The sequence below is a fragment of the Pan troglodytes genome, chromosome 1 (assembly GCF_028858775.2).
Source record: "Pan troglodytes isolate AG18354 chromosome 1, NHGRI_mPanTro3-v2.0_pri, whole genome shotgun sequence".
NCBI lineage: Eukaryota > Metazoa > Chordata > Mammalia > Primates > Hominidae > Pan > Pan troglodytes.
Window position 1 is genome coordinate 146,910,581 of NC_072398.2, and position 18,825 is coordinate 146,929,405.

The 18,825-nt window shown below is 34.0% G+C and overlaps 1 protein-coding gene across 7 annotated transcripts in view; it reads right to left on the reverse strand.

Moving 5' to 3' along the window:
- Positions 1 to 18,825, reverse strand: part of PRKACB (protein kinase cAMP-activated catalytic subunit beta) — a 161,688-nt gene that overhangs the window by 72,009 nt on the left and 70,854 nt on the right. For 2 of the 7 annotated variants that reach the window (XM_009424241.5, XM_009424230.5), the window contains exon 1: positions 1,717 to 2,044. The exons of 2 other annotated variants lie outside the window; for them this stretch is intronic. In XM_009424241.5, the coding sequence (XP_009422516.1) occupies positions 1,717 to 1,723 (7 nt within the window). In that variant the 5' untranslated portion in view covers positions 1,724 to 2,044. Of the gene's footprint in view, positions 1 to 1,716; positions 2,045 to 2,307; positions 2,472 to 18,825 lie in introns of those variants that run through there. 3 more of the 7 variants (XM_001136919.6, XM_001135693.6, XM_009424251.5) reach the window with 3 other exon arrangements.

The following is an 18,825-nucleotide window of genomic DNA, read 5'->3' on the forward strand; positions in this document are numbered from 1 at the left end:
AGTTACAGACTTAGATTAAAAGGCCTAGCATTTGCTTATTTTTACAAATAAAACCACACTTCTCTTGTAATTTTCCAAGTTGAAATGGCTAGGACACTTAACCATTTATGACATGATTAAAATCAGTTGAAATTGGGCATTCTCGACAAAGTCAGAACACCTAGTTGTGATTACTATGATTATTTGTGGTATAAAATGGCTAGAAGGGAAAGCCAATATGATCAAATATATCAAATGCTATCTACAATGCATAGCTTTTTAAAGAAAAATAAAGCAATAGTGAAGCAATAACATTTTCCTTCAGCTAAATCCAATCCATCCTGTTGTAAAACCTCCAGAACACCATGGTGGTTACCTAAAGATTCTAGATTATATGCCAAATTTTCAAAGAGAAAATATGCATTGGCCTGATTCAAATAAATATATGTATGACAACCAGGTATATTCAGTTTGATATCCATAGAAATCCTAAGGAATGTTAAGTTGTTTTTGTAATATTCGTTCAAATTTAAAACAGCAGATTATTTAAAACAGATCTATTTCAGTAACAGGAAAATAACAATCCAGTTAATTCTTAGTATTTTGCATGTTAAAATGTCCCTTTAATATCTAATATTATTCTATAAACAAATATATAACAGTGTTTAAGAGGTTTATATTGTACTGTAGCAGGATAAAGAATATTTATTGGTTATAATGAGGTGATCTTCAGTTATGAAAGAAAAGGTTCGTCAATTTTGAATTCTATCATTATACAGCAAAAATCCACTTTTCAGTTTCTAAATTCCAATTCCAAGTCTTATAAATGCAAATTATAGGACTGTTATGTTATCAGAGAAACCATATTCTACTTCTCTTAAAAATATCTGAATCAAAGGTTAACTTCCAAGCATCTTATTTAAGCAAAAGATGCTAATGAATTATGCTCTAAGCAAATGTTTTTCACTCTAACAACAGGATATCTATTTTTAGCTGCAGGTTTGGCTTGAAGTGACAGCTTTTACCCTATGATAAACTGCAGTACATACTGTAGTATATTTTTTCAAAAAAACAGTTTTGGAAATATTTAGAAAAAATAAATCACATTATAACAAAAAAGACTAGTTGTCACAAGTGTACTTATTCTAAAAAATTATTTCCCCCAAAAACTGTTTATTAAAAATTTTAACAAACCCTACAAAACCAAAATGCTCTAATTATTTCATCATTAAATCCTTATTTCTCAATAAATTGTAGGTAAAAGCAACCAAGACATCAACAAAATTCTGGCAGCATCTTATTTTCAAAATTACTATTTAAAAAATCTAATAAAAATAATCTAATAAAAATTAGCATTAGGAATGACAAAGCTAATCAAAGGAAAGTTAAACTAATTATCTTCAGGATCAGATACTAAAAGAAAATCCTCTCTTATGGTTAGTCTATTTACTAATTTATAACACAATTAATAACAGTGCCCAACAAATACAATAAATCGAACCATAAAGAAAATTAGAAACTGATTATTGGTATTGATTATTAATAGTGCCATTAATTGTTTACAGTTCTTACTGGTTTTTGAAGGCAATTTACTATAATGCCTAAGTACAAAAGCGTCACCACAAAATATAATTCACAGTAGCTGTGGCTTTATAACTGTCCCTTTAAAAATATTTTTTCCTCTTATAAATATATTTTTTAAATAAACAGCTGCAGAGTCTCAGAGAGCATACTTACCACTCATGATGAAAACCAACCTTTCCAAAACATATTGCTCAAAACAACAATCCAACAGCAAAGGGAGTTATGCTAATCTCTAGAGGGAGAAGAACCGATGGTGTAAACACACACACTGGAGCATGCAGCACACAGAAAACGAAAAGAGCTTTCTTTTGTTTTAAAAAGAGAAGCCCCTAGAAGCAAAGCATAACTGCCTAGCATGAGATATCACTAGTAAACATCAGATTAATGCCAAAGATGTCTATAACTAGACTGAATTTCTTTCAAGCTAGTTATCCCAGCCTCCTTCATATACCACTAGAACAACTCAAAATGGCAGGGAGAAAATGTTCGAACCAGGATGTATAAGATGTTCTCAATTATATCAGCATGAGTTGTTACCACGGCAACATTAGACCAGAATTATCGGTTCACTTGTATCCAAGGCATAGCTTTTCTAAAGCTTTAATCAACCAGACAAATAAAATACCTTTTTATTTTAGAGCCACATGATTATAAATTACCAGATTTCTTAAATTTAAGCACTAATCTACGCTTTTTACATCTTTCAAAGATATGAAAAAATTGCTGTTTTCTTCAAATACTCACACAATCCCATGCTGAACCTGGCAAGGAGCAAACAGCAGAATGATTGCACCTAAACGTCTTTCAATTACACCAGCTCTTACTGCTAGCTGTGGACCTCACTGATATTAAAATGCTGTGTGCTGTTGCTAGTGACTATTGGCGATGAATCTTATTGCCCAGATCGCTGATAGCTTTCATTTTTCATGAGCCAGAAAGCTATACTGCAGCACAAATGTTAACCATTTAAACATTCTGTGTTATGGAAGAGAATAATATTATATACATATATGTATATCTGCATTTTTAAAGGAGAATCATAGAATAACTTATTTGTAAACTTCCATTAAATTCAGCATTACAAACAGTGTCAGATGCCATCCATGTGGTATTCAAAAGAAAATAATACACAGAAAAGTTACTGGCAATTATTGCAGAAATGTAAAATTCCTCACATGAAACAGGACTAAGATGACAGATTGTATAGCAAGGTGGGCTGACTGGGTAGCATGGTGAACAGATTGTTCTGATTACCAGAGATCCAAAATTTGTACCAAAATGGTACAAAGAATCATCTATAGAATGGTTCCTTGTTAAGTAGAACTTCAGCACATGAACTTGCCATTTTAACAGTTGCCATGTGAGGCAGGACTTTTGGTGATGTGGAAGTAAGTCCAGAAATCTTCCTAAGAAACAACTATGAAGCTGAATAGAATTATCAAAAACAATGATTTCATGGCTCTGGAAATCGAGCAGTCATAAACAACAAATTGAGAAACATTTATTTGTGACGAACCACTGAACTCTGCCTAAAAACAGTGGGAGTCAGAGATGTTCTTGCCTGGGGCTGCTCCCACTCCTTTATAGCTCAGTCAGGAGAGTACTTCTACCAGGGTAGGGCTGGTCATGAAAACTAGCAGCTTCACTTCTGGAAGGGGCTGACATGAGAGGGGGCTGATTTGATTTGAAGTGGAGGCCAAAAAACTCATTAGTGATATTGTCAACGAAAAAAGCAAGCTGAAAGAAATTAACAGTCTAAGGCTATGGCCTTGGTAGGGCTAAGCAACACATTGGTGGTATAGCAAGAAACATAGCATGGGGTAAATGAAGATGAGACAGGCAGAGGCTACGTAAGTTCACCAGGCCACCCAGTCTGCCCACCTTGCTATGCGATCTGACTAGGAGGTAATGACAAGCACAAAGGAGACGAAAGAGGGCCCAGTGGAAAGTTAAAGCTGGTACAGACTTCCGAACTGCCTAAATACTGCATGTGCTCCTCAATTTGCACACAGTTCCATCAGCACTGGCTGGTCCCAGTGTTTGAGTACAACCTCTGATCAATCATTAAATAACAATTAAGCTACAGAGACACAGGGCAATCCCTAGGAAACCAGGTTAAAAAATAAAAATTAGAATAAGAAAAAAAACTAAGCAGAGAAATCAGTAGTCACATATCATGAGGGATACAGATTCCATAGATTAAGACAAAGGAAGTTTTTAATTAAAAAAACAAAACCAACCCTCAGGGAAAAAATAATCAAAACCCAGAGCTACTACCACATGTTATTTTAAAAAACACATTTTTGACAAAAACTTGTGTGATCCACAATGAGGAAAAAAAGCAGTCAATAAAAAATGTCCCTGAATGGGCCCAGGTGTAGAATTTAGCAGACAAAGGCTTTAAAGACTTTAAAATAGCTATTATACATATATGAAAATAATTAAAAGAAAATTGTGTTAAATACCTAAAGGAAAACATGACAGTAATGAACAACATATAGAAACTTTCAATATAGAAAGAAAAACTATTTAAAAATAAAAAGTGCAGATTTGAAAAGTATAATAACCAAAATTTTAAAAAGCCCAACAGCAGATTTAAAAGAGCAAAAGATCAAATCAGTGAATTGGAAGATAGATCAATGGAAATCATCCAGTCGGAAGAACACAGAAAAAGACAGGAGAAAAGTGGACAGAGCCTGAGAAACTTATGGGATATCAAGGGAACCAACATATATCTCATGGGAATTAGAAAAAAAGGAGAGAGACAAAGGGTGATGAAAAAACATTTGAAGGAAAAATGGCTGAAAATGTCCCAATTTGATGGAAAACAGTAACCTATGGATCCAAGAAGCTCAGCCAATGCCAACTAGAATAAAACCCAAAAGATCCACACTGAGACATATCATAGTCAAATTGTTGAAAGGTAAGGAGAAAAGTCATGAAATCAGCAAGAGAAAAATGACGAATCACGTCCAGGGGAAAAATATGATTAATGACTTCTCATTAGAAATAAGTAGGGCCAGAAGGCAGAGAAATGAAGTGCTAAAAGAAACAAGAAAGCAAACCCGTCCACCAACATTTCTCTATCCAGGAAAATTATCCTCCAAAAATAAAGGTGAAATGAAACATTCCCAGAGAAACAACGGAGGATATTTGTTGTAAGCAGAAATACCTAAGTCCTTAAAGCTGAGAGGAAATAATACTAGACAACAGCTCAAATTGACAGAAAGAAATGAAGAGCACTAAAAATGGTAAATATATAAATAAAAGGCTATATAAATACACATTTTTTCTGTTCTCTCTTAATTTCTTTAAGAGACTTAAAGTTGTATGAGGCAATAATTACAACATTATGTTGCTGGGTTTATAAAATATATAAATATATGTGAAAAAACACAAATTTGGAAAAGAAATGAAGCTATATTGGATCAAAGCAGTTCTATTCCACTAGAATTAAGTCAGTACTATCCTGAAGTAAACTATGATAAGATAAATTATAATCTTGTGTATTATAATCTCTAAAGAAATATTAAGAAAATGCCTTTTAAATTTTATTTTTAAAAATCAAAACCAAATAATTAAAACATACGTAATAGAAAAGAAGGTGGTAGAAAGGGAAAAGAGGAACAACAAAAACTATGAGACAGAAAACAGTAAAATGGAAGCTACAAATCCAACCATATCAATAGTGACATTAACTATGAATGGAAAAAACACAAATCAAAAGGCAGAAATTATCAGATTGGATAAAAATCAAGATCAAACTATATAACATCTATAAGAGACACATTTTAGATTCATAGATATAAATAGGCTAAAGTAAAAACAGAAAAACAAGATTCATCATGCAAACAGTAACCATAAGACAGCTGGAATGCCTATATCAATATTAGACAAAATAGACTTTAAGTCTAGAAAAATTATGAGACAAAAGGGACATTCATAATGATAAAAGGCCAATACATCTGAAAAATGTGACAATTAGAAATGCATATGCCTTGAACAGAAGAGCCCCCACAGTACTAAAATAAAAACGGACAGAATTGAAAGGAGAAAAATATTTAATACTAATAGTGGGAAATTTCCATACTTCTCTCTCAATAATTGATGGAAAAACTAGACAGGAAATTGGAAAAGAGACAAACAACTTAAATAACACCATCAAAAAAATCTTGACATTTATAAAATACAGAATTTAACATCAGCAGAATACACATTCTTATCAAGCACACATGGATATTCTACATATTAAGCAAATGCTAGAAAATATAATGTCTCAATTAATTTGAAGGGTTTGCTAAAGCTTTCAAAATACATTCTATAATCACAGCAGAATTAAGTTATAAATAAAAACAGAAAGAAATTTTAGAAATCTCTAAATATTTAGATATTAAATCACAAACAAATTCCAAGGGAAATTAGAAAATATTTTGAGGTAAATGAAAATAAACTACAGCATATCTACATTTATTGGAGGTAGATAAAGCAGGTTTAGAAAAAAAATTCACAGCTTTAACCATTTAGAGTAAAATAGAAGGAAAGTTCCAAATCAGTAACTTAAGCTTTGTATATATTATTATATATTATAGTATTATATTATACATAATATATTCAGTAAAATATATAGAAAAACAGTAGAGAAAAATGAATTAAACCAAAAGTCTTATGATAAAACTTTCACTAGACTGACCAAATATCAAAACAAAATGAACAAAAAGAAAACAGAAGATATTATAGAAATCAGTAATGAAACTATGATATCACCACTGATGCTAGATAAATTAAAAGGATTATAAAGGAATACTATAAACAACCTTATCCCAATCATATAAGACAACAGGTGAAATGGAAAAACTCTTAGGCACAAATTACCAACACTAACTAAAAAAGAAATAGAAAATGTAAATAAACCTGTAACACAAATATTGAATTAGTAATTAAAATTTTTCCCACAAAGAAAAGCTCAAGTCGAGATGGCTTCACTGGTTAATTATATGAAACATTCAAAGATAATACCAACCCTACACAAACTCTTTCAGAATTCAGAAGTGGCGGGAACACTTCCCAACTCATTCTAAGAGGCCTAATACCAAAGTTAGGCAAAGATCAAACGAAAACCACAGACCAATATCCATTGCAAACATTGATGCAAAAACCTTTTATCAAAATGCCAGCAAACTTAATCTAGCAGTATATACAGAGGATCATACACAATGACCATGTGGGATTTATTCCATGAAAGGTAAGGTTGGTTCAACATTGAAAATCAATTAACGAACTATGTTATATTAATAAAGTATAAAACCAAATAATCATCTCAATATATGCAGAAGAAGCACTCCACAAAATCCAACAGCCATGAGAAAACCTCTCAACAACGAGGGCTAGAAAGGAACTTCCTCAAACTGATAAAGGACATGTGGGGCAGGGGAAACTCTATACTTATGTCATATTTAATGATGAAAGATGGAATGCTTTCCCCTTAAGATAGGGCATAAGGCATTCACCACTTCTATGCATCTTTGTACTGGGAAATCTAGCCAGTGCAATGAGGCAAGAAAATAGATATTAAAGGATAAAGAAGAAATAAAACTGTCTTTATTTGCAGATGAAATTATTCTATATGTAGAAAATTATAAGGAATCTATAAAGAAACTACTAGAACTAAAAAATGAGTTTAGCAACATCATAGGATGATATAAGATCAATATAAAAATCAATAACATTTGTATATACTAGCAACAAACAATCCAAATGTGAAATTAAGACATATCCATTCACAATAATATCAACAGAAATAAAACACTTAGAAATCATTTTTACAAGACTGGAACGCTAAAGAAATTAAAGAATATGTAAATAAATGGAGAGACATTTCATGTTCATGGATTCCAAGACTCAAAATTGTTAAAATAACAATTCTCTACAAGTTAATCTATGAACTCAATATATAATCTCTATGAAAATGTAATAAAGCTTTTCTTTAGAAACTGACAAATTGATCCAGAAATTTATATGAAAATGCAAAGGACCCCAAAATAGACAAAACAATTTTGATAAAAGAAGAACAAAGTTGGAGGACTTACACTATGTGATTTCAAAACTTACCTTAAAGTTTTAGTAATCAAGACAGTGTAGTATAGGAATGAGGACAAACATGTAGTTCACTGGGACAGAATTGAGAATTCAGAAGTGAACCCTTTCATTTATGGTCAACTGATTTTTGAGAAAGATGCCAAGATAATTAAATAGAGAAAGGAAATTCTTTTTAACAAGTAGTGCAGTAAAAAATGGATCTACATGTTGAAAAAAGAACTTCAATTCATACTTCACAACATATATAAAAATTAACTCAAAAAATAGACTTTTAGAAGGAAGTACAGATTGAAAATCTTCATTACCTTGAATTAGATACAAATTTCTTAAGATCTGGTACCAAAAGTACAATCCAAAAAGGAAAAAACGATAAATTGGACTTCACTAAAATTACAAATTTTGCTCTTCAAATACATCATTTTTAAAAATGACAACATAAGACGGACTAGAAGGAAATATTTGATATTTATATTTTTGGAAAAGAACTTAGTTCAGAATATACAAAGAATTATTGAGAATTGATAAGAAGAAGAAAAACGACTCCATTTTGAAAGTGGGCAAAAGATTTGAAAATACATTTCTCCAAAGTACATACACAAATGGGTTATAAAAACTTGAAAATATGCTCAACATCATAAAGTTATTAGGAAAATACAAAGTGAAACAACTGTGAACAACGGATTCACACTCACATAATGGCCATAATCAAAATGACTGATAAGCCGGGTGCAGTGGCTCATGCCTGTAATCTCAGCACTTGGGAGGCTGAGGCGGGCGGATCACTTGAGGTCAGGAGCTCAAGCCCAGCCTGGCCAACATAGTAAAACCCCATGTCTACTAAAAACACAAAGATTAGCCGGGAGTGATGGCGCATGCCTGTAATGCCAGCTACTCAAGACTGAGACAGGAGAATCACTTGCGCCACTGCACTCCAGCCTGGGTGACAGAGTGAGACTTTGTTTCAGGAGGGGGAAAAAAAAAAAAGAAAGAAAGACTGATGATACCAAGCGTTGATGAGCACGTGAAAAAACTGGAACCCTCTTACATTACTGGTGAAAACATAAAATGGTACCACCACTTTGGGAAACAATTTGGCAATTTCTTTAAAACATAAATTTACCATATGACCTAGAAATTCTACTTCTAGATATCTACCCAAGAGAAATAAAAACATATGTCCACACAGACTTCTTTTCAAATATTTATAGCAACATTATCCAAATAGCCAAAAACAAACCAATTCTCATGTGCATCAACTGCAGAATGGATAAACAAAATGTATTATATCCATACAACATAGTATAATTCAACAATAAATCGGAACCAATTATTAATATATTCTATAACATGGATGAACCTCAAAAATATTATTCTAGTGAAAGAAGCCAAAAGTAAAAGATTACATATTATATAATTCAATTTATATAAAACATCCAGAAATGAAAATCTATAGAGACAGAAAGCAGATCAGTGTTTATCTGAGATTGAGGTGAGAGTGGGGATTGACTGGATATGGGTAACAAATGAACTTTGTGGGTGATTAAATGTTCTAAAACTGATTTGTGCTGATGGTTGTGCAAATCCTTAAATTTACTAATTAATACTGAATTATACACTTATAATGAGTGATTTATATGGTTATGAAAACGTACCTCAATTAAAAAAAAAGTTGTCAAATGCTTCTCTACCAAGGAGGAAACAGTTGGCTTGAAATAGATCTTTGCTGTGGGAAGAATCATTTCAGTGGACAATTTAATTATGCAAATGTAAGGCTGGTAGGCATCCATTACCTCGGGGGAATGATCTAACAAAATCTTTTGAGGCTTCATAAGGGCCATGCCTTCTCAATACTCTGTGGTAAACAGAGATAATTAAAGTAAAGAAGGTAAATAGATCTGCATTAAAAAATGAAACAGGAATTCTGAAAGGGATCAACTCCTAGACTCCATCCTCCTCAAGGTTCAGAATTACAAAAATCTCTTTCATAGATTTTAGTGATAGGTCTGTGGCTTACAAGTAGGAATATGTGCTTAAGGAGGCTTTATCAAAGGGGAAATGATAATCTGGGTTGGTGATTCAGGCTGAAAAGTAGAGACATTGTAGGCTAAATCCAAGTGCCTACAGAGGCCAGGCAGGTAAAGCAACAGAAATAGTGAATGCTGGAGCAAATCAGATAGTGTATATCTGATTAAAGAGGACAATTATTCAGTGCAACCCATTTTTTCTCATGAGAGAATAAGAGGTCACTGAAATCAGTCTCTCCAATGGTTCAAGAATATGAAAGTCCAGATATTTATATGAATCTCTTGATTTAAAATCAAGGTATTTTATATTTTTATATAATGATATAAAATTCAACTATTTTTAAAAATACCATGAGAACTAAACAAAACATATCTGCAAGTTGCATCTGGCTCACAGACCACTGGTTTTCTATCCCTGGACTAGATTTCAAGAAAGAAAGGCTAATTTTGGTACAGTGTGGGGATGGGCTGAAAGTACCTTCTCACACATCCAACTTGGCAAGGAAGCCAAGATGACTAAGCATATGAGTATAAATTAAGGAAATGAAATCCTCTGACATAACCTTTGAATGAACATAATACTGAAGAGTGAATCATCCTGTCATTAAGAACCACTGAGGTCTCCACAAGGATCAGTGGCATCACATCAACAAGACAAGGTACATAAAATTTGTTGGGGCCACTTTTAAATCACGAAACAATGTAGCAGTGGTAAAATCAACAGTGGCTAAAAATGATATCACTAGCTTATATGTTCATGCTTGTAATCCCAGCACTTTAGGAGGCCAATACAGGAGATTGCTTGACCCCAGGAGTTCAAGAACAGCCCGGGCAACACAGCAAGATCTCATCTCTACAAAAAATAAATTTTAAAAAAATTAGCCTGGCACAGTGGCATGCATCTATATTCCCAGCTACTTGGGAGGCTGAGGTGGGAAAACAGCTTGAGCCCAGGAGAACAAGGCTGCAGTGAGCCATGATCACACCACTACTCTCCAGCCTGGGCAACATAGCAAGACCCTGTCTCCAAAAAATAAAAATCTCCATCTCTTTCTTCAACTAACTTTTGGAGAGCAAATTAGTCTCCTTGGAATGAGTAAACTCCTAGGAGTATAGCAATACTTGAAGCAGCTGAACGAAGACTCTAAGAAAAGACCTCCTTGGAATTCTTGCTAATTTGAATAGATAAGTGTGCCGGTGATTAAACTGAATATTTAAAAGATGACAACTTATTTGTCTCTCAAGTGAGCCATACTTGTTAAATAACAATAATGAAACACCAAAGCTGAAAGCAACCATGGTTTCAGGACATGAAAGTAATATTCAATCTCTCAGACACATATCATTCTTCCTGTTCAACTTATTACTTCTTTCTGAATGACATCTTATTTTCAAAGATCTTTGTCTCTCAGATCATCTGCTATTACTCACTGACCAATTTTTAAAAGTGGAAAAAGTTTTCGTTCAAGATTGCTTAGGATATTAGGGTCTTTTGTGTTTCTATACAAGTTTTAGGATTGTTTTTCCTATTTTTGCGAAACCTGTCATTGAAACTTTGGAAGAGATGGCATTTAATCTGTAGATCGCTTTGGATACTAGAAGCATTTTAACAACATTTATTCTTCAGATCCATGAACATTAGATATCTCCATTCACTGTGTTTTCTTCACTTTTTCATAAATGCTTTACAGTTTCCAGTGTACAAATCTTTCACTTCTTTGGTTAAAGTTATTCCTATGCATTTTTTGTGATATTGTAAAAAGAAGTGTTTTCTTGATTTCTTTCTTCCATAGTTCATTGTTAGTATGCAGAAACACTATTGATTTATGCATTTTAATTTTGTATGCTGCATCTTTATTGAATTTGTTAGTTTTAACAGTTTTTTTGGTAGAGTCTTCAGGGTCTTTAATATATAAGATAATATCATTTGCACATGTAAAAGATTTTACCTCTTCCTTTCCAATTTAGATGCTATTTATTTATTTATTTATTGCCTAAATGCTCTGGATAGGACTTCCAGTATCATATTGAGTAGAAGTTTTAACAGTGGGCATCCTTTCCCTTGTTCATGATCTTACAGGAAAAGCTTTCATCTTTTCACCGCTATTAAGATGTTAGCTGAGGGCTTATCCTATGTAGCCTTTATTATGTTGAAGTACAGCACTTCCATAACTAAAAAGTTTCCATCATAAAAGAATGTTAAAGTTTCTCAAATGCTTTCTCTGCATCTACTGAGATGATTATATATAACTTTTACCCTTCATTCTGTTAATAGTGTATCACATATGTTGATTTGTGTATGTTGAACAATCCTCGATTGTGGTGTATCATCCTTTAATGTGCTGTTGAATTTAATTTGCTAGTATTTTGTTGAGAATTTTTGCATCTATGTTCATCAGGGATATTGGCCTATAATTTTCTTTTGCAGCATCCTTGTCTGGCTTTGGTATCAGAGCAATGCTGCCCTGGTAAATGAGCTTGGAAGTATTTCCCCTTCTTCAGTTATTTTGGGAGAGTTCGAGAAGGACTGGCATTAATTCTTTGTTAAATGATAGAAATTCACCAGTGAAGCCATGAAATACTACTAGGTTTTATTTTGTTTGGGGTATTTTTGATTACTGATTAAGAGTCTTCATATTCCTTATTGGTTTGTTCATTGCATCAAACTAAAAGCTTTTGTGCAAAAAGAAAACAATCAACAGAGTGAAGAGACAACCTACAGAATGAGAGAAAATACTTGCAAACCACATATCTAATAAGGAGTTAATATTGAAAATATATAAGGAACTCAAACAACTCAATAGCAAGAAAACAAATACCCAATTTAAAAAATGGGCAGGTGACTTGAATAGGCATTTCTCAAAAGCAGACATAAAAATGGTCAATGGGTATATGAAAAATGCTCAACATCACTACTCATGAGGGTAATGAAAATTAAAATCACAATGAGCTACTACTTCACATCTGTTAGAATGGCTATTATAAAAAAGACAAAAGATAACAAGCACTGGTTAAGACCTGGAGAAAACAGAACCCTTGCACACTGTTGGTGAGAATATACATTAGTACAGCCATTATGGAAAATGATATGAAGGATCCTCAAAAAATTAAAAATGAACTATCATATGATCCAGCTTCTAAGTATGTATCAAAAGAAAGAAATCAGTATGTCTAAGAGATATCTAGATATCTGTACTCCCATGTTCATTACAGCATTATTCACAAGATATGGCATCGACGTATGGTATTCTACACACTGGAATACACTATCAACCTTAAGAAAGAAGGAAATTCTTTCATTTGTGATAGCGTGAATGAACCTGGAAGACATTATATTAAGTGAAATAAGGCAGACACAGAAACACAAATATTGCATAATGTCACACATGTGGAACCTAAAAACATCAAAATCGCAGAAGTAGAGAATAGAATGCTGGTTGTCAGGGGCTGAAGGATGGGAGGGTTCAGGGAAGGAAGATTTAGGAGATGTTGGCTAAAGGGTACAAAATTTCACTTAGACAGGATGAATAAGTCCTGGAGATTCATCGTATAGAATGGTAACTGCAGTTAATAATAATGCATTAATACAGGCACATCCCTCATTTTATTGCGTGTTGCTTTATTGCACTCAGCAGATATTGCACTTTTCACAAATTGAGGGTTGGGGCAACCTTGTGTCAAGCAAATCTGTTGGTGCCATTTTTCTTACAGCATGTGCTCACTTCATGTCTCTGTGTCACATTTTAATAATTTTCACAATATTTCCTTTTTCATTATTATTATATCTGTTATGGCGATCTGTGTTCAGATGTTACTATTTTAACTGTTTTAGGGCACCACAAACTGCACCCAAATAAAATGGTGAGCTTAATTGATAAGGGTTTTGTGTGCTCTGACTGCTCCACTCACCATTTAGTCCCCCATTTCTCTCCCTCTCCTTGGGCCTTCCTATTCCCTAAGACACAGCAATACTGAAATTACGCCGATTAATAACCTTACAATGGCCTCTTAGTGTTCAGACAAAAGGAAGAATTGCACATCTCTCACTTCAAATCAAAAGCTAGAAATGATTAAGCTTAGTAAGGATGGCATGTTGAAAGCTGAGACAGGCCAAAAGCTAGGCCTCTTGCACCAAACAGCCAAGCTGAGAATGCAAAAGAAAAAAGTTACTGAAGGAAACTAAAAGTGCTGCTCCAGTGAACACACTAATGATAAGAAGGCAAAACAGCCTTATTGTTGATATAGAGTAAGTTGTGTGGTCTGGAAAGATCAAACCAGTCATAGCATTTCCTTAAGCCAAAGCTTAATTAAGAACAAGGCCTTGACACTCTTCAATTCTATAAAGGCTAAGAGTGGTGAGGAAGTTGCAGAAGTCTGAAGCTAGCAGAGGTTGGTTCATGAGGTTTAAAGGAAAGAAGCCCTTTCTATAACATAAAAGTACAAGGTGAAGCAGCAAGTGCTAATGGAGAAGCTGCACCAGGTTATCCAGAAGATCTAGCTAAAATAATTGATGAAGGTGGCTAGACTAAACAACAGATTTTCAATGCAGACTTAACGGTGCTCTATTGGAAGAAGATGCCATCTAGAACTTTCCTAGCTAGAGAGAAGGCAATGCCTGGCTTCAAAGCTTCAAAGGACAGGCTGACTCTCGCTAGGGGCTAATACATCTGGTGACTTCAAATTGAAGCCAATATTCATTTACCATTTAGAAACTCTTAGTGCCCTCAAAAACTATGCTAAATCTACTCTACCTGTACTCTATAAATGGAATGTGAAAGGCTAGATGACACCATATCTGTTTGCAGCATTGTTTACTATTTTAAGCCCACCATTGGGAACCACTCAGAAAAAGATTCCTTTTAAAATATTAGTGCTAATTGACAATGCACCTGATCACCCAAGAGCTCTGATGGAGATGTACAAGGAGATGAATGTTGTTTTCATGCCTGATAACACAACATCCATTCTGCAGGCATGGATCAGGTCTTATTATTTAAGAAATATATTTTATAAGGCTAAAGGTGTCACAGATAGTGATTCCTCTGATGGATCTGGGCAAAGTAAATTGAAAACCTTCTGAAAAGGAGTTACCATTCCAGATGCCATAAGAACATTGTGATTTATGGGAGGAGGTCAGAATATCAACATCAACAGGAGTTTGGAAGAAGTTGTTTCCAACTCTCATAGATGCGTTTGAGTGGTTTAAAATTTCAGTGGAGAAAGTCACTGCAGATGTGGTAAAAAATTACAAGATAATTAGAATTAAAAGTGGAGCCTGGAGATGTGACTGTATTGCTGCAATCTCCTGATAAAACTATAACGAGTGAGGAGTTGCTTCTTGCAGATGAGCAAAGAAAGTAGTTTCTTGAGATGGAATCTATTTCTGGTGAAGATGCTGTGAAGATTATTGAAATGACACCTGAGAATTTAGAATATTACATCAACTTAGTTGGTAAAGCAGTAACAAGGTTTGAGAGAACTGACTCCAATTTTAAAAGAAGTTCCACTGTGAGTAAAATGCTACCAAAAACATCACATGCTACAGAGAAATCTTTTATGAAAAGAAGAGTCAGTCAAGTGTGTCACTTTGTTGCCTTAAGAAATTGCCACTGCCATCCCAACCTTCAGCGACCATCACCTTGATCAATCAGCAGGCAAACATCAATGCAAGACCCTCCACCAGCAAAAAAATTGGGAAATGCTGAAAGCTGAGATGATCATTAGTATTTTTTTAGCAATAAAATAATTTCAAATTAAGATATGTACTTTTAAAAAGATATAATGTTATTGCACACTGAATAGACTATAGAGTAAACATAACTTAAATGCACTGGGAAACCAAAAAATGTGTGACTTGCTTTACTGTGACTTTAGTTGTATTGTGGTGGTCTGGAACTGGACCTGCAGTATCTCTGAGGTATGACTACATGAAAATTGCTAAGAGATTCAATCTTAAATTTTTTGCCATGAAAAAGTAACTATGTGAGGTGGATATTCATTTGTTTTAGTCATTTCACAATGTATACTTATATTGAACCATCATGTTGTACATTATAAATATATGCAATTTTATTTGTCAAGTATACTTAATAAAGCTGAGGGGGAGGGAGGAAGAAATAAACTTTCCAGTGTCAACTTATTAAGAATGGAGTTAAATTCTCAAATCCATATTTTTCACATTCAGATTTTTGTTATGGACTGGTCTATTTTGGCATTACTATAAAGAAATACCTAAGGCAGAATAATTTATAAAGAGATTTATTTTGGCTCATGGTTCTGCAGACTGTAGAAGAAGCATACTGCCAACATCTGCTTCTGATGAGGGCCTCAGGAAGCTTTCAATGATGGCAGAAGGCAAAGAGGGAGCAGGCATGTCACAGGCAAAGAGAGGGAGCAAGAGAGAGGGGGAGGTGCCATGTTTGTTTTAAAAAAACAACCAGTTATTGCATGGACTAATAAAGCAGGAACCAGCTCATTACCCATTGGGAGGACACCAAGCCATTCATGAGAGATCCTCCCCCATGACCCAAACGCCTCCCATTAGGCCCCACCTCCAACACTGGGGATCACATTCCAACATGAGATTTGGAGGGGACAAACATATAATGTTCTTACCATGACCCTGGTAGTTGTAACAGAAGGAAGTATAATGGGCCATTATATTTTTAATTTTTAAAAATATCAATATACTGTTTTGAGAATAAATTTTACAATGTTAAATGTGTTTTCTTTATTTTATTTTATTTTAATTTATTTTGAGATAGAGTCTCACTCTGTCACCCAGGCTGGACTGCAGTGGTGCAATCTCACCTCACTGCAGCCTCTGCTTCCTGGGGTCTAGTGATTCTCCTGCCTCAGCCTCCCAAGTAGCTGGGATTACAGGTGTGCACCACCACACCTGTAGATGGAGCCTGGCTAATTTTTGCATTTTTAGTAGAGACAGGGTTTCACCATGTTGGCCAGGCTGTTGTTGAACTCCTGACTGCAAGTGATCTGCCCACCTCAGCCTCCCAAAGTGCTGGGATTACAGGCGTGAGCCACCACACCTGGCCTTAAATTTGTTTTTAAAAATATCATTAAGGATAGTAGCTATATAATTATTTTCACACATTCTCAAGTGCTATAATCTATGAAAAAATAATTATTATAATTAACTCCAAAAAGATATGCATGTTTATCTGGGATTCAATTAATTTAATGCAAAAGCCTTAAAATGGTCATAACTTCTTCAAATTAATCCTATAAAATATAAAAATAATCCTAAATATTTACAAATATTTAGTTATAAAGATGTTTATCATGGCATTTTTTAATAGCAAAACATTAAAAACAGCCTAGATGGCCAATGATTGGTTAAATAAATTATAGTATATCCTTATGATTTAATACAAAATAGTATTGTAGAACAATTCTTTATAAAGAAAAATGTTAACTAAACATTATGTTTTGAAAGATCCAAATTTTGGAGCTGGGCTGGGTGCAGTGGCTCAGGCCTGTATTCCCAGCACTTTGGGAGGCCAAGGCAGGCAGATCACTTGAGTTCAGGAGTTCAAGATCGGCCTGGGCAACATGGTGAAACTCCACCTCTACCAAAAATACAAAAAATTAGCCGGGTATGGTGGCACATGCCTATAGTCCCAGCTACTTGGGAAACTGAGATGGGAGGATCACTTGAGCCTGGGAGGCAGAGGCTGAAGTGAGTCGAAATCCCACCACTGCACTCCAGCCTGGGTGACACGGTAAGACTCTGTTTAAAAAAAAAAAAAATTGGAGCTGGTAGAAATTTGTGTGTCTATACACAAAATAGAGTATATATACAAAAATTAACAGTCATTACCTTTTGGCAGAATTATGTATACTTTTTTTTACCTTTTTGTTTTTTCCTGTAGTTTCAAAATTTTCTCCAGTGAAGATATACATTTGGAAATCATATTAAAATGTTATTAGGGAAAAAGTGCTTCTCACACCTTAATGTGCATATAAATCAGCTGGGAAATCTTGTTAAAATGCTGATTCTGACTAAGTAGGTCTAGGTGGGACCTGGGATTCTTCCTCCTAACAAGCTCCCAGGAGATGCTAATAATGCTGGACAGGGACCACACTTTGAGTAGCAAGCTGTCTTCTAACTCTGTCATATGGCTATTTTTGCAAAGCACAAGCAAGTAAAAGCTTCTCGTTATGTTAGTACAGTTGATATAGTACTTGCATTGCTAAATGGCTCATGGAATGATTTCCTGATTTCAACATCATTTAATATCCCAACTATTTTAGTTTTACTATAAAGTCTGCTTGTTACTTAAATTTTTATTAAAAATCATGATAAAAATACACAGGTAACACTGAAAATTGGTATTTACTAGAGCCAGGTCAGCATTTGACTGCTTTTGGTTAATGGCCATGGGCTTTTAAAATAAATTGCAAAGATCACAATAGCACAAATTAGTAAGAAGCTCATTTGTGTAATACTGCAGTGATGTTTAATGTTAATTTAACAAATAACTCAAGATTTATTGAAAATTATGCTAGTAATACTGAAATAAACTGACAAGTTATTTGCCTTCAAGGAGTTCAAAATCAAACATGAGAGACAGATACATAAGGATTAATAGTAATACATTTTAAACACTATAAACTATAATATATATAGTATACAAACTATACCATATAAATACTATAAATAAACCACAATAAAAGTTAAGTATAAGATGATATAAGAACATAAGGAAGAGCACAGACTCTAATAAGGATGAAGGATAGATGAATAGGATGCATTGGTGGTTTTGTTACAGAGATGATACCTGAGAGGATGCCTAAAGTATGGGCAAATCTCACCACTGGTAGAAGTGAAGAAAGAGAATTCCAGACAGAAGCAGCAACTTGAACAAGCACTGTTGTAAAAGGAATCCATTATCTGACTATTCATTGCCATGCTGACTGTCACGTCAAAAGCGTTAGTTCTAATTAAATGCCCAGCAAAAACGGAAGATGTATAGTAGCTATACACATTTCCCTGTAGTAAAGTAAGTTAACTTATCCTGTATTATGGTAGGTAAAATCTTTAGGCTCTTTTAACAAAGGTTGCATTATATTATTTTCCACTTTTAAAAACTGCATTGGCTCCCCACTAATACAGCGTAGTACA